Below are 14,047 nucleotides of genomic sequence, written 5' to 3' on the forward strand. Positions count from 1 at the left end.
GACATGATTAACCATTTCAGAACTTCTTTCTCAAATACACACACATACACACATTTACCATAGCATAACGTACTTGCACATACTTGCATAGACACACACACACACACTAGCACATGCTCATTATCACTCTCACAATCAGATATTCACAATCAAACACTCAATAAATTGCACACACACACACTCACAATCAGAAGCTCACCATCTCTCTCACACACACACACACTTACAATCACATGCTAACAATCATTCTCACTATCAGACATTAACAATCAAACAAATACACCTATATTCACAATCACACAAACACTCACGACCACACAGATGCACACTCGAAATCTGACGCTTACAAACACTCATACACAATCACAATCAAACACTTAAAATCATTTCCACAGTCAGACGCATGCATCCCACTTATACTCTCTCAACCAGGCACTCACAATCACACAAACACACATACATTCGTGCTCCGAATTAATGGCACCAATGGTAAATATGATGAAAACTGGCTGTAAAAAATAATTCTGGATTGTTTATCCTTTTGATCTTCCATTCAAAACATTGGCAAAATTCTAACCTTTCATTGAAGCAAAAGAATTGAAAGTGGGGGTAAATCACACTATGAAATAAATGTTTTTCTCCAAAACACTCTGGCCATAATTATTGGCACCAACCTCAGATCTGTAAACTTTTGCCAAGATAACTGCTCTGAGTCTTCTCCTATAATGCCTGATGAGTTTGGAGAACACCTGACCAGAGATCAGAGACCATTCCTCCATACAGACTCTCTCCAGATCCTGCAGATTCCCAGATCCATGTTGGTGCTTCATCTCTTCAGTTCACTCCACTCATCAGGTCAGGGTCTGGGACGGTCATGGCAGAAGCTTCATTTTGTGCTCCGTAACTAATTTTTGTGTTGATTTTTTAGATCGTTGTCCTGATGGAAGATCCAACCACGGCCCATTATAAGATTTCTAGCAGAAGGCGTCAGGTTTTTATTTTTTATCTTTTTGTATTTGATAGAATCCATAATACCATGTATCTGAACAAGATGTCCAGGACCTCCAGCAAATAAATAGGCCCACAACATATAAGATCCAGCGGTATATTTAACCGTAGGCATGGGGTACTCTTCATCCCTGTTTGCACCAAACACATCTTGTGTTTGCTGCCAAAAAGCCCCTTTTTTAGTTTCATCTGACCACAGAACCCTGTGCCGTTTGAAGATCCAGTCGTGTCTGACACCTGAATATACTAGAGTTTGTTTTTGGAGGAGCGAGGAGCATTTTTCTTGAAACCCTCTCAAACAACATGTGGGGATGTAGGGGTTGTCTGATATTTTTTTTTTTTAGGTTTTCTGACCCCAAGACTCAACCAATCTCTGCAATTCTCCATCTGTGATCCTTGAAGAGTCTTTGGACACTCAAACTTTCATCCTCACCGTCCATTAAAGGACAACTCCGGCGCAAAATGAACCTTTAGTCTAATTACACATTGTTACCTAGTCAACCGTTATCTGAGATTTGTTTTCATGATTGCCGAATGTAAATAGTTTTATCTCTAAAAACAGTTTAGCCTATAACGCTAGTATAATGCTAGTATATAGGGCATAGAGTAATGACAAATAAAAATCGCTTGTTATTACCACTAACAAGGCTCAAAATAGCCCCACAGTTACACGACAGCATAACAAGGGTCCCTACATTCAAACCGAAGCATTGAGAACTTTGTCAGTGTCCATACAGTTTAATAAGAAGATTTTTATACACACAGTCAACTTCGCGAATACAGGAAGAAGCCATCTTGGAAAAATAGTCTCTACCAGACAGTCGATCTACGAACGCCGATCCAAGTGCGGTGGTGAGATGTGAATAAGGTGATAAGCTGAGCGCGAACAGTAGGCTACGTGTACATATTGAAGACAAGTAAACGGTTTGTGTTTGTGTTTCTTCTGGAAACAACTGAACATATGAGATTCTGCTCAGTTCAGCGCACATGGATCGGCGTTCGTAGATCGACTGGTAGAGACTATTTTTCAAAGATGGCTTCTTCCTGTATTCGCGAAGTTGACTGTGTGTATAAAATATCTTCTTATTAAACTGTATGGACACTGACAAAGTTCTCAATGCTTCGGTTTGAATGTAGGGACCCTTGTTATGCTGTCGTGTTGGTGTGGGGCTATTTTGAGATTTATTAGTGGTAATAACAAGAGATTTTCATTTGTCATAACTCTATGCCCTATATACTAGCATTATACTAGCTTTATTGGCTAAACTGTTTTTAGAGATAAAACTATTTACATTCGGCAATCATGAAAACAAATCTCAGATAACGGTTGACTAGGTAGCAATGTGTAATTAGACCAAAGGTTCATTTTGTGCCGGAGTTGTCCTTTAAGGCAAAATAGACACACGTCCTCTTCCTGGCAGAATCATAACATCTTTAGTTGATTATAACTTCTTAATTATTGTCCTGATTGTCAAAATGGGGATTTTCAATTCTTTAGCTATTTTCTTACATCCACTTTCTATTTTGTGAAGCTCAACAATCTTTTGATGCACATCATAACCATGTTCTTTGGTTTTATTCATTGTGATGGATGATTCAGGGAATTTGACCTTTGTGCTTCCTCATATTTAGACTCCTTGAAACAAGAAGTAATCAACCTGATGTGCTTAAAAAATTCAATATTAATGGGAATGTACTTCAGAGATATTTTTCTCATAAAAAATTCTAGGGGTGCCAATAATTATGGCCAGAGTGTTTTGGAGAAAAACATTTATTTCATAGTGTCATTTACCCCCACTTTCAATTATTTAGCTTCAATGAAAGGTTATAATTTTGCCAATTTTTTGAATGGAAGATCAAAAGGATAAACAATGCAGAATTATTTTTTACAGCCAGTTTTCATCATATTTACTAGGGGTGCCATTAATTCTGAGCACGACTGTATGCTCACAATCATTCACTCTAACAATCACTCAATCACACACATGCTTACAATGCTACAACACCCTCACAATCCTGCACTCAAATGACACTCCCAATCGCACACCTAGTCATACATGCTAAATAACATGCTCACACTTCTCTCTGAACTTTTTCAAACTTGTCTGACTATCCTCCTTGGGACATGTTTTCCAAGGAAACAATTTTGAGGATGTTCCATTCACACTTTTTCAGTTAATGAGAAATGGTTCTTGAGAATGTTACCTCATCCATCATGTTCTGTATATGGTCCAGATTTCGATGTTATCTGACACAAACAGCGTGGGGTCAGAGTTCATGACACATGAATGTAACAGTGAGTTAGCAGGGGCTTTGTGTCTTGATTCATCTGATTTTGAACTTCTCCAGTGCTCATTATCTCAGCCTGTCACTCCTGTCTCCTGTACGAGATCACGTGTGGTATTTTCAGGTCACTGACCTCCTGTGCATTCTTTCTCTCTCTTCTCTGCCTCCTAAAATGTGATAAGAATAAAGAGTGTTCTTTCTCTGAGGACCTCTCCCTTGACCAGTCAAACTGGTTCCTTCAATATAAGGATGCTACTAAACTATTGGCTGCCAACACAAACTTATAACCTGTTTACCTTACCACCAACAATGCTCTCCATGTTTCTCATGTAACTATTTACTCTCTCTGCCCACAATCTCCTTTCTGGAACAGTGAAAATAAACCCAAGAATGGAGGCATCTGTGTTGCCAACCACACTTCACCCATAGATGTCATTATACTGGCCAGTGATGGATGCTATGCAATGGTGAGTGTGTGTGTGTATTCATATATGTATTTGAGAATGAATGTCAGAAGTTAAATAAATTGTGTTTCTGTGTGTGTTAAAGGTGGGTCAGATCCATGGGGGGCTGATGGGGCTCATTCAGAGGTCTATGGTGAAAGCTTGTCCACACATTTGGTTTGAGCGCTTAGAAGCCAAAGATCGCCATCTAGTGGCTAAAAGGTAACTCAGAATTGTCTCATTTCTTTGGATTTTGAACATAAGTGCTGTGGCCAGTTGCATAAACTGCTCAGACAAGTCTTGTTTTTTTTTCTTCAAGGCCGGTCATAACTTTTTACAAAGTCAGCTACACAAAGTAAGACCCCTTGGTTAAAGGGGACATGAATCGAGAAATCTTTTTGTTTTGACAAATCTTTTGAAAAATGGTAATTGTACTATACATCCTGTAAGTTTCAGAACTCAAAACTTCCTTGTTTTAATGTGCCAAGTTATCTTGTAATCCTAACATTAAGAAAGCTTGGATTTTTTTTTTAATGAAGTTCCAGATTGTGTCAGTAAGACACTGTTCGTTTATTAACTTCGTTTTACTGCAGATTCCTTTTTTAAACAAGACACAGTTAGACGCAGGCTTTTCAGAGAGATTGAAAATAAATGGATTGGATATGTCCGTAATGTTGCAATACTCAAGTGTTTTCACCATGTGTCACTATTGCTTTGTCTGATACAGATCGTTTGATGGATCAAGTATTTATACTGTAACACCGCAGTCCAACTGAACAGTTGTGATAGTTGTGATTCGCTGTTCTGACATGGAAGAAAACATGTTAGAGAACGCTTTTGTTATTGTTCTGATCTAAGCCATTTACTGTAATTCTGACTAAAAGTTTTGGTGAGCAACATTTGTTTTGTCATCAGTAAGACATAACAACACTGTTCATTTTATTTAAAACAACACTTCAAATGACAATATAACTTATTCAGTTTATCGAAAAGGATGAACTATGAATAGCCTTTAAGAACTACAGTGTGACAAACAACGGGACATTCATTCATAATTCTATTTACCCGAAGTCATCCTTTTAACTTTTAAGTCTTGCTTGTGGCAAATAGAGTTTATGTAATAATATGCATAAATGTTTCACATGGTTGGCAGATGTTTGAACTATTTAACAATATATTTTTTAAAATCTTAAGTTTTCAAAACAATTCCACACATGTAATGACAGGGACGTTTGAAATATTTTAATATGCAAAACTGTTAACCACTCATAGCAGTGGTGTTTACTTCTAAGTCTTGAATGTGGCATATCTATCACAACTTGAGTGTTCGAAAGAGAGGGTCCAACAGGAAAAACAAACAAACAAAAAAAACAGGTTTTGTATTTAGGAATACTAAACGTAATTTAGTAATCCTACTAAATTAGGATGTTTTTTGATGACCCCTTTAAATGACCCAGAGGCTAAACATTATACTACTTTTTTTTTCTTTCAAAAATCATATATCTGTTTATTATGATAACATATTGTCTTTAAATATAATTTTGTTGTTTTTTGTTTTTTACATATGTTTTGGTGATTACCGGTATTTTATTTGCCTCTAGTTTCTTGAATTGTACTATTTTAATTGAAAATAAGCATTTTTTTTAGATTGTTTCACAAAAAATACCAATTCTAGTGAAAACATTTATAATAAATCATGCATTCATTCAGTGTCTCGTGGACCCCTATGGAAAAAAAAAAATACATTTTATGAAAACTGCCACTAGAGGAGAGGGCTTAAAGTTTCTCTTTGGATATTTTATATAAAGTAACTAAACTGGAATATGGGAACAAAACTCCAATTTGAAACTGAATTTAGCTTTTTATGCCTTTATATATTTAGACATTTGAAAATAAATATTTTGTACAAAATAAAAGTAAATTACTTTTATTATGTATTTTTTTATGTGTGAGTGGTGTACAGCTGTGTGTTTGTGGGTGTGTTCAGGGATGTTCGTGTGTATGGTGGGGGTATGGGGTCAAATCGACCCATGAGGGAAGGAGATGTTACTATTTTCATTACAACCACAAAAACTCCTTAAATCCAGTCACTTGTTTTTGTGTATTCCCATTTCAAATTTAAAAGTTGAAAGCAAACTCTTGGATCACTCAGATGAGCTCCTGATTCTTAAAAATCAACAAAATGACCCAAGGAGAGGAGTAGGGTTAATAGTGGTTAAGTTTATGCAACTGGTCCCTGGATGATTCTTCTAAAAATGCAAATTAACAATAGTAGTTCGTATATCACACTGAAACTGGTTCTTAAACACTCTCACTTGTTGTTGTCATTAATCAAATGCATTTTATTTCAGGTTGAGTGATCATGTAAAAGACAAAAGCAAACTGCCTATCCTCATATTCCCTGAAGGTAAGCTGAACTCATTCTCAGAGGATTATTGATGTGAAAGGGAAACTAGGGGAGACTACCCCTTTTTTTTGTACATACACTACCATTCAAAGCTTTAGGGTTGGCAAGATTGTATGCTTAAGATGTATGTTATTCTTTTATTATGTTATTTATTTGATTAAAAAAATACCCTTAGAAATTATAGTTAAATAACATATATTATAGCAATTCAAAATAGCTTTTTTGTTTATATATATGTATGTATATATACAATTTTATTTTTTATATTTTTTTTTAAATATACATATTTGTTCAACTTTACTAACCCAAAACCTTTGAATGATAGTGTATATTATGTTAAATTCAAATGTGTCTTAACTTCACAGCAGGAAACAAATACTGGACATCCAAAATTCTAAATTATTGTTTGTTGAACTTTTCTTACAAAGTGAACTGGGGCCAGTGGCATAAACATAGCCATAATGCTGTGTTAATACTGTGTCTTAATAACTTGTTGGACCAACTGGAAATTAGTTAGAGCTAATCAGTCTTACTTTTCAGATTTAAAATTAGACCAATCTACCATCTTTTTGTGTCGGGTATGTTTATGCAACCGGCCTTGATCACTCTTGATTTTTTTCAGGCAGAGAAAGAATGTGATGGAAAAACATTACAATTGCCCAGTTACAGTTTCTCTTCTAATAAGGGTTTTCCATATGTAAGCTTATTGTGACTGCCATCACAAGTGACCTGGTTGTTTCTGTGGTCTTCTGTTTGTTTCCTGTGTTCATTATATAATTTGTGTCCAGGTACCTGCATTAATAACACATCAGTGATGATGTTCAAGAAAGGAAGCTTTGAAATTGGCTCAACTGTCTACCCCGTCGCCATAAAGGTCAGAAAATACCACTTCTCTAATGGAGATTTCTGGTTAGGGATGTGAACAGACCTTGATCCTTAAAGGGATAGTTCACTTTGAAATTAATTTTTGGTATGTTTTAGCTTACCTCAAGGACATCCAAGATGTAGGTGTCTTTGCTTCCGCAGTAGTTTCAATTTTTGATATTTTTAGGTCAAACCGTTCTTGTCTATCAGTCATATAATGCAGTTTTAGGGGGTCCACGTCAAAAAGCGTGCTCAGAGAAGTCAAAATTAAACATGATTTAATGACTCGTAAATGTAAGTACACATTGATGGCCTAAGACACGAAACGAGCGGTTTGTGTGAGAAAACGAACAGTTTTTATATTGTTTTTACCTCTTTTAACCACATCCACGTCCATGTGATCTGAGGGCGAGGGCACTTTGGTCTGCGCGAGCGAGCGCTGGAAAGCGCCGGAAGAGATCTAAAAATGGTTGTGAAAAAATTTCAACATTGTCTTTTGATATATCGAAATCGTCTTCCATTACGTTTAGATCTTCACAGTGAAAGGTAACACTTACGAAATCTCTGTGTAAATAATGAGTGACGTACACACAAAAGAGACCACTTCTGGTGTGGGGCTGCACGATTATGACAAAAATCATAATTGTCGATTATTGCCTTGAAATTACAATTGCGATTATTAATTAAGATTATCACAATTTACATTGAATGATGTTTTGAACAGCTTTATGCCATTGTTCGAAGTGACTGCATGCAAATTGTTATATCAAAATAAAACGGCTGAAAACTCCTGAAAAACTTTTGATGCTTTTCTATGGTTTAAAGTAACACTAAGTAACTTTTCCTCTTCGGTCGCCCTACTGGTTGGAAACAAAATTGTCCATTGCCGCTGTCGTAAATAGTTTAGCCTACCGTCGCACGCACACTCACTGTTTATCCAGCACCGGCTTTAGAATGAGCGATGTCCACAGAGTATGTTACATGATTTCATGAAAGGATGATGTATTGCGACATCAGAAACGAAGAAAAACGAAATAATGACTATTATAGTGCTTGATGTAAAGCAGTCGAATTTTGTAGTTCTTTTTGTGGTCGGGTTCCTACCCGAACCCCGAAGTTACATAGTGCCAGTAAAAGTGATACAGACCCCGTCAGGCAACGGCAGAAGTCCCTTTCACCCTGTCACGACTTGATGAACCACTGATAAGATTTTGGAAACATTATTTTAAGTAAACAATGTTAGATAGTGTTGCTTTAATGCTAATTATAATTATAATGTTACGCTAACTAAAATTAAAACAATGGGGGAAAAAACCCTTAAGATAAGCTGTAAAAAAAACACATTTTAAGCACACAGAATAATGTAAGTGGACTTTTTTATAATTGTGCCTTTGAACGATTACATAATTGTGGCATCCATAATTGTAATCGCGATTACAAATTCGATTAATTGTGCAGCCCTATTCTGGTGCTTGCGCAGGCCGTGCCCTCAGATCACTTGGATGTGGCTGTGGTGACAAGAGGTAAGAACGATATAAATACTGTTCGTTTTCTCACAAAAACCGCTCGTTTCGTGTCTTAGGCCATCAATGTGTACTTACTTTTACGAGTCATTAAATCATGTTTAATTTTGACTTCTCTGTGCATGTTCTTTTAGTAGATCTGTATAGACTTCCATTATATGACTGACAGACACAAACGGTTTGACCGAAAAATGTCAAAATTGAAACTACTGTGGAAACAAAGACACCTACATCTTGGATGCCCTTGAGGTAAGCCAAAACATACCAAAAATTAATTTCTAAGTGAACTATCCCTTTAAATTTTAAACTTTGGTGGATAGCTCCTCCTGTGTTTGTTCAGGGTTTTACTGCATTGATAATATTTTGGCTGCCGTATAAACATGGCACATTTCAAAATTTCACAAGTTTATTCTTCCTTAAAATAAACGTGTGGATAGTGTTGTCAAAGGTACCGACTTGGGTATTTTAAAATAAAAAAAATGCCTTTTCCGTCTAGCATTTTGAGCGGTGTTGAGCAGATTCTTAAACACTTCTGACTGGCCATTGTGTTCTGGCTCTCAACATATATGTCTGTGATTGGCTTCAATGATCAACGCTTCCAAAACATGTTGTAAATAGACATAGTTGACGCTCTTCACCGAACGCTTACACAGGTACACACAGCGTTTGAAAGCAGGCGTCTATCAGTGGGTCTCTAATATATCCGCTGATAGATGCCTGCTTTCAAACACAGGATTGACAACTGTATTTATTTCTTAGATTAAATCTGGTATGTCACATGACCTGTGCAATACGTCTTCTGTAAATGCTAAATAATTGATCTACCACTTTTTTATGTAATGTGTACATTATGTAATGTAATGTGTTTTTAAATGTAAAATCACTATAAGCATTTCGTTTTATGATCTGTCCTCACAGTGTTTTTTTTATTTAATGAAAAAAAAATAGTTTCTTTGCATTTATTTTAGATTTATTGTCAGTACTGGGCTCTCAGTTCTCATGGGACTGCATACACAGTTCACAGTACCCATGTGAACTGAGAGTGTTGGTGACCCTGTTCATTCGCCACCACTGAAAACCTTTTTTGACCTAGGAAAAACCATGTTGTGCTATGATCGTAAACGATACCTTAATTATACACACGGTAGTCTGAGACCACTAAGTTAGATAAATAGATGCTTTATAAATAGATGCTTTATTAATCCTTCTCAGGAAATTAGATTTGTTACAAATTGCAGCAACCACGTTCAGTCCTCGCACACAGACAACATCACTCTATCTGCTTAACTACGTTCATAAAACAAGACTTTCACTAAAGAATTTTACTATACCTTGTAATATATGAACTAAAACATGCTATACCTTATAATGATAATGTTAAAAACAAATACACAAACAAAATTAACTAAAGCATACAACCCCTATTTTAATAATACTAAGAATATAGGTAAAACATATTACAAATAAATGAATAAATATAAATTAGACTCAGTTATTAGTTATTTTTCATTCTACATTAGTTAAATTAGTTAAAGTTTAATAAGTTAAACTAAAAAATTACCACACATTTTTGATAGCAGCAGTCAAGCAGCATGAATTCCACAAGTTTGTGTGAAACCTGATGATCATGTATCAAAATAAAGAACAAAGAACATATTGTGGAAATGTAACCTTTTGAATAAAGGAATTCACATGATTCACTAATTTGCTTATCAAATCTGTGACCTACAAATACAGCATAATCTTGTTTCTGCTCAAAATCTTTAAAGGAAGATATATTCATTATTGTGGAATTTTAAGTCACGTTTTTTTAATTTCACATTCTATCTTTCACTGATCATTTACATAGGCAAATATGCCCAATGCCCATTCATGTGCCTTTTACACTTGAAGCATACTGTACTGTATATATTTATTATTCCAAACTTAAAGATTTTTTTCAAGTAGGAGTAATGTTCTGTCTAGAGAAATGCCTGAACTGAGCAGAATGAATGAATTTGTGTTTTTAAAGGGATACTTCACTTTGAAATTAATTTTTGATATGTTTTAGCTTACCAAGATGTAGGTGTCTTTGTTTCCACAGTATTTTCAATTTTGACATTTTTCGGTCAAACCGTTGTTGTCTGTCAGTCATACACCGGAGGCTAAGGGGGTCCACCAAAAAGCATGCACAGAGAAGTCAAAATTAAACATGATTTAATGACTCATAAATGTAAGTACACATTGATGGCCTAAGACACGAAACGAGCGGTTTGTGTGAGAAAACAAACAGTATTTATATCGTTTTTAACTCGTGTGAACTAAGTGATCTGAATCAGTTGTGCAATGTCCAACTTCACAGATTTCGGAAGTTTTACCTTTTACTAAACATATTTAGATGTACCTAAATCGCCTTCCATTGCGGTTTCCCGTATATCTAAATATGTTTTGTGAAAGGTAAAACTTCCGAAATCTCTGTATAAACAAAGAGTGACGTAGGCGCACAAGCGATCACTTCCAGCGCATGCGCAGACCGAAGTGCCTGTGCCGTCAGATCATTTTGTCATGGTATGATTACATATGATTACAAGAGGTAAAAACGATATAAATACTGTTTGTTTTCTCACACAAACCACTCGTTTCGTGTCTTAGGCCATCAATGTGTACTTACATTTACGAGTCATTAAATCATGTTTCATTTTGACTTCTCTGTGCATGCTTTTTGGTGGACCCCCTTAGCCTCCAGTGTATGACTGATAGACAACAACGGTTTGACTGAAAAATGTCAAAATTGAAAATACTGTGGAAACAAAGACGCCTACATCTTGGATCCCCTTGAGATAAGCTGAAACATATCAAAAATGAATTTCAAAGTGAACTATCCCTTTAATGCTGTAGCTGGTAGACTGGAATATTTCACTCTCTTGTTTTGATCTGTGAAGTTGCTTTCAAAGGTTCCTCCTCGTTTACATCCTCTCGTACTTTTTATGAGCTTTTATGGTAAGAAAAGTGATGAAGAGCAGACGATTAGGGATGTTGATGTCCTAATCAGTATTTGTTAATAATAACTTTACTAAAGCAAGATAACCCTAAACCCAAAAGAGTGTCTGGATGGAGCAAGCTGTTCGTAAATCTGGCTCTAAGACTTGTTTTCAGAGAAAAGATCTTGAATTATTTTTGTTTTGTATTAGCTTGCAGGAATATGTATTTAAAGCAAAAAATGTACCTATATTTTTTTTTAAAAGTCACATTCAAAATAGATTTTTTTTATTTTATTAGTGTGTGTGTGTTTTGTTGTTTTACCTTATTAGTGTTTTTTTAAGCATAAATATCACTTAATTTCCCCATTAAAACAGTTTAAAAGTTTGTAGAGCATGGCACTAACAACAGCAAGGAGTTTGATTTGTATACAAATGTATAAAATATTGTATATAAAAATGATACTTATACTACGGATCGTTGGGAAATGTTCTAAGGTGTGCAATTATTTTCTGGGAAACGCACGGCTAAAGTAGTTCCAGGCAGGTCTTGACCGTATTACATGCCCATATCACTTTGCCAAATGACTTCAGTTATTTTAAAGGTCCTTGCAGCCTAAAACTAGTCACACCAGACTCTTGTAGATTTAATTTGTACAGAGAGTCTGGCCTCGCTCCATTGACAAGCGTTAAAGGGTTAATTCACCCAAAGATGAAAATTCTATCAGTATTTACTCACCCTCATGTTGTTCCAACCCCGAAAGACCTTCGTTCATCTTCGGAACACAAATTAAGATATTTTTGATGAAATCTGAGAGCAGGATCCCTCCATAGGCTTCTAAGGGACTGAAACTTGCCAGCCCCGAAAAGTTATTTAAAACATCGATGAAATAGTCCAAGTGACTACAGTGGCTCAATCTTAACTTTTATCAAGCGACGAGAACACTTTTTGAGCGCAAAAACAAACAAAAATAACGACTTTATTTCAACTATTCATTTCCTTCTCTGTGGGCCTCTAGTCAGTTAACGTAGTGTGATAGCGTAGGGCTACGACACACGTAGGCTCACTATTGGCCGACGCTGGTCATGTGTGTGATGCGTGTGACGTACAACAACAGATGCTTACGCTGTTGCACTAGTGAACTCACTCGAGGCCCACAGAGAAGGAAATTAATAGTTGAATAAAGTCGTTATTTTTTATTTTTATTTTTTTTGCGCAAAAAGTATTCTCGTTGTTTGATAAACTTAAGATTGAGCCACTGTAGTCACTTGGACTATTTTAACGATTTTTTTAATAACTTTTCCAGGAACAAGTTTCAATCCCTTAAGAAGCCTATGGAGAAGTGATCCAGCTCTCAGATTTCATCAAAAATATCTAATATTCGTGTTCCGAAGATGAACGAAGGTCTTACGAGGTTGGAACAACATGAGGGTGTGTAAAAACTCGCAGAATTTTCATTTTAGGGTGAACTAACCCTTTAACTTCCTTGTTGGCCGGTAGTTTGTCGAAGTTTAAAGCTATTGGATCTGCCCAGAGTCACTTTGGATCTGCCATAACCAATTGCTGACGTTTGGTTGTAATGTATGTCGACTCAAACCACTCAAACTAGCACACAACATCAACGTCATCGTTCTCAGCCACTAACCACTCCGGTAAAAAAATACCGGAGAAAACCAAAGAATACACCACAATCCCATACGTAGTACTGAAGGAGAATGAAGATTGAGCAGAAGAACGTAGGAGGGCGAAGCCAGGCTAGCCTAAAACAGCAAAAGAACCAAAAACCCACAATGACGCACACCAAGCAAATAAATATAGTAAACAATAAAATAAAAACATCACATTTTCCCATGTTTTTTGCCACATTACATTTTATTATGTGTGGAAACACATACAGTCGCACTCTCTCCACTCAAACGCACACGCATATATGGACACACACAGAAACGTGTTGCCAACATCGCTCTGACGATTTTATTAATAAAATAGTTTAACTACTTAAAAGCTACATGACATTTCTCACTAACGATGTAATAATGCTGTTCTTGAAGCAGATATACTTAGTTTCACTATTAGTAGAGACGCTGCTGCTGAACACTGTTGAGAGATGCACAGACTCGGGTAACTGTTTTAGTTTGCTATCAATGGCTTGAGATTTTGTTACTAGCTCTAAAATTATGTTTTGGTGTTAGCAACGGAGGCATGGGATGAGATGCCTAAGAAATTAGTCCTACACACAACAAGAACGTTTTTAGGACAAAAACCTGACAAATTTCTTGAAATACATCATTTGAACAATGTCTTGAGGTGTGGTAATCGTAGCATAAGCAGAATAATTGACTCAGATCAGTTGAATTATTAGAAAATAATGCACACCCAAGGTGTAAAGGCCACACGTAATTCATCGGCCCATTGTCAGTTATTCCTTAAAGGGAAAGTTCACTTTGAAATCAATTTTTGATATGTTTTAGCTTACCTCAAGGGCATCCAAGATGTTGGTGTCTTTGTTTCCACAGTATTTTCAATTTTGACATTTTTCGGTCAAACTGTTCTTGTCT

General features: G+C 36.0%; 1 protein-coding gene across 6 annotated transcripts in view; it reads left to right on the forward strand.

Annotated features, from left to right (window-relative positions):
* LOC120486635 (glycerol-3-phosphate acyltransferase 4) overlaps positions 1-14,047 on the forward strand; it is a 53,068-nt gene that overhangs the window by 25,828 nt on the left and 13,193 nt on the right. For all 6 annotated transcript variants that reach the window (XM_039682808.2, XM_039682804.2, XM_039682814.2 and 3 more), the window contains exons 7-10: positions 3,668-3,761; positions 3,844-3,959; positions 6,089-6,144; positions 6,933-7,018. In XM_039682808.2, coding sequence (XP_039538742.2) covers positions 3,668-3,761; positions 3,844-3,959; positions 6,089-6,144; positions 6,933-7,018 — 352 coding nt within the window. The remainder of the gene's footprint in view (positions 1-3,667; positions 3,762-3,843; positions 3,960-6,088; positions 6,145-6,932; positions 7,019-14,047) is intronic.

Source organism: Pimephales promelas, chromosome 14, assembly GCF_988280905.1.
Source record: "Pimephales promelas chromosome 14, fPimPro1.hap1.1, whole genome shotgun sequence".
Lineage (NCBI taxonomy): Eukaryota > Metazoa > Chordata > Actinopteri > Cypriniformes > Leuciscidae > Pimephales > Pimephales promelas.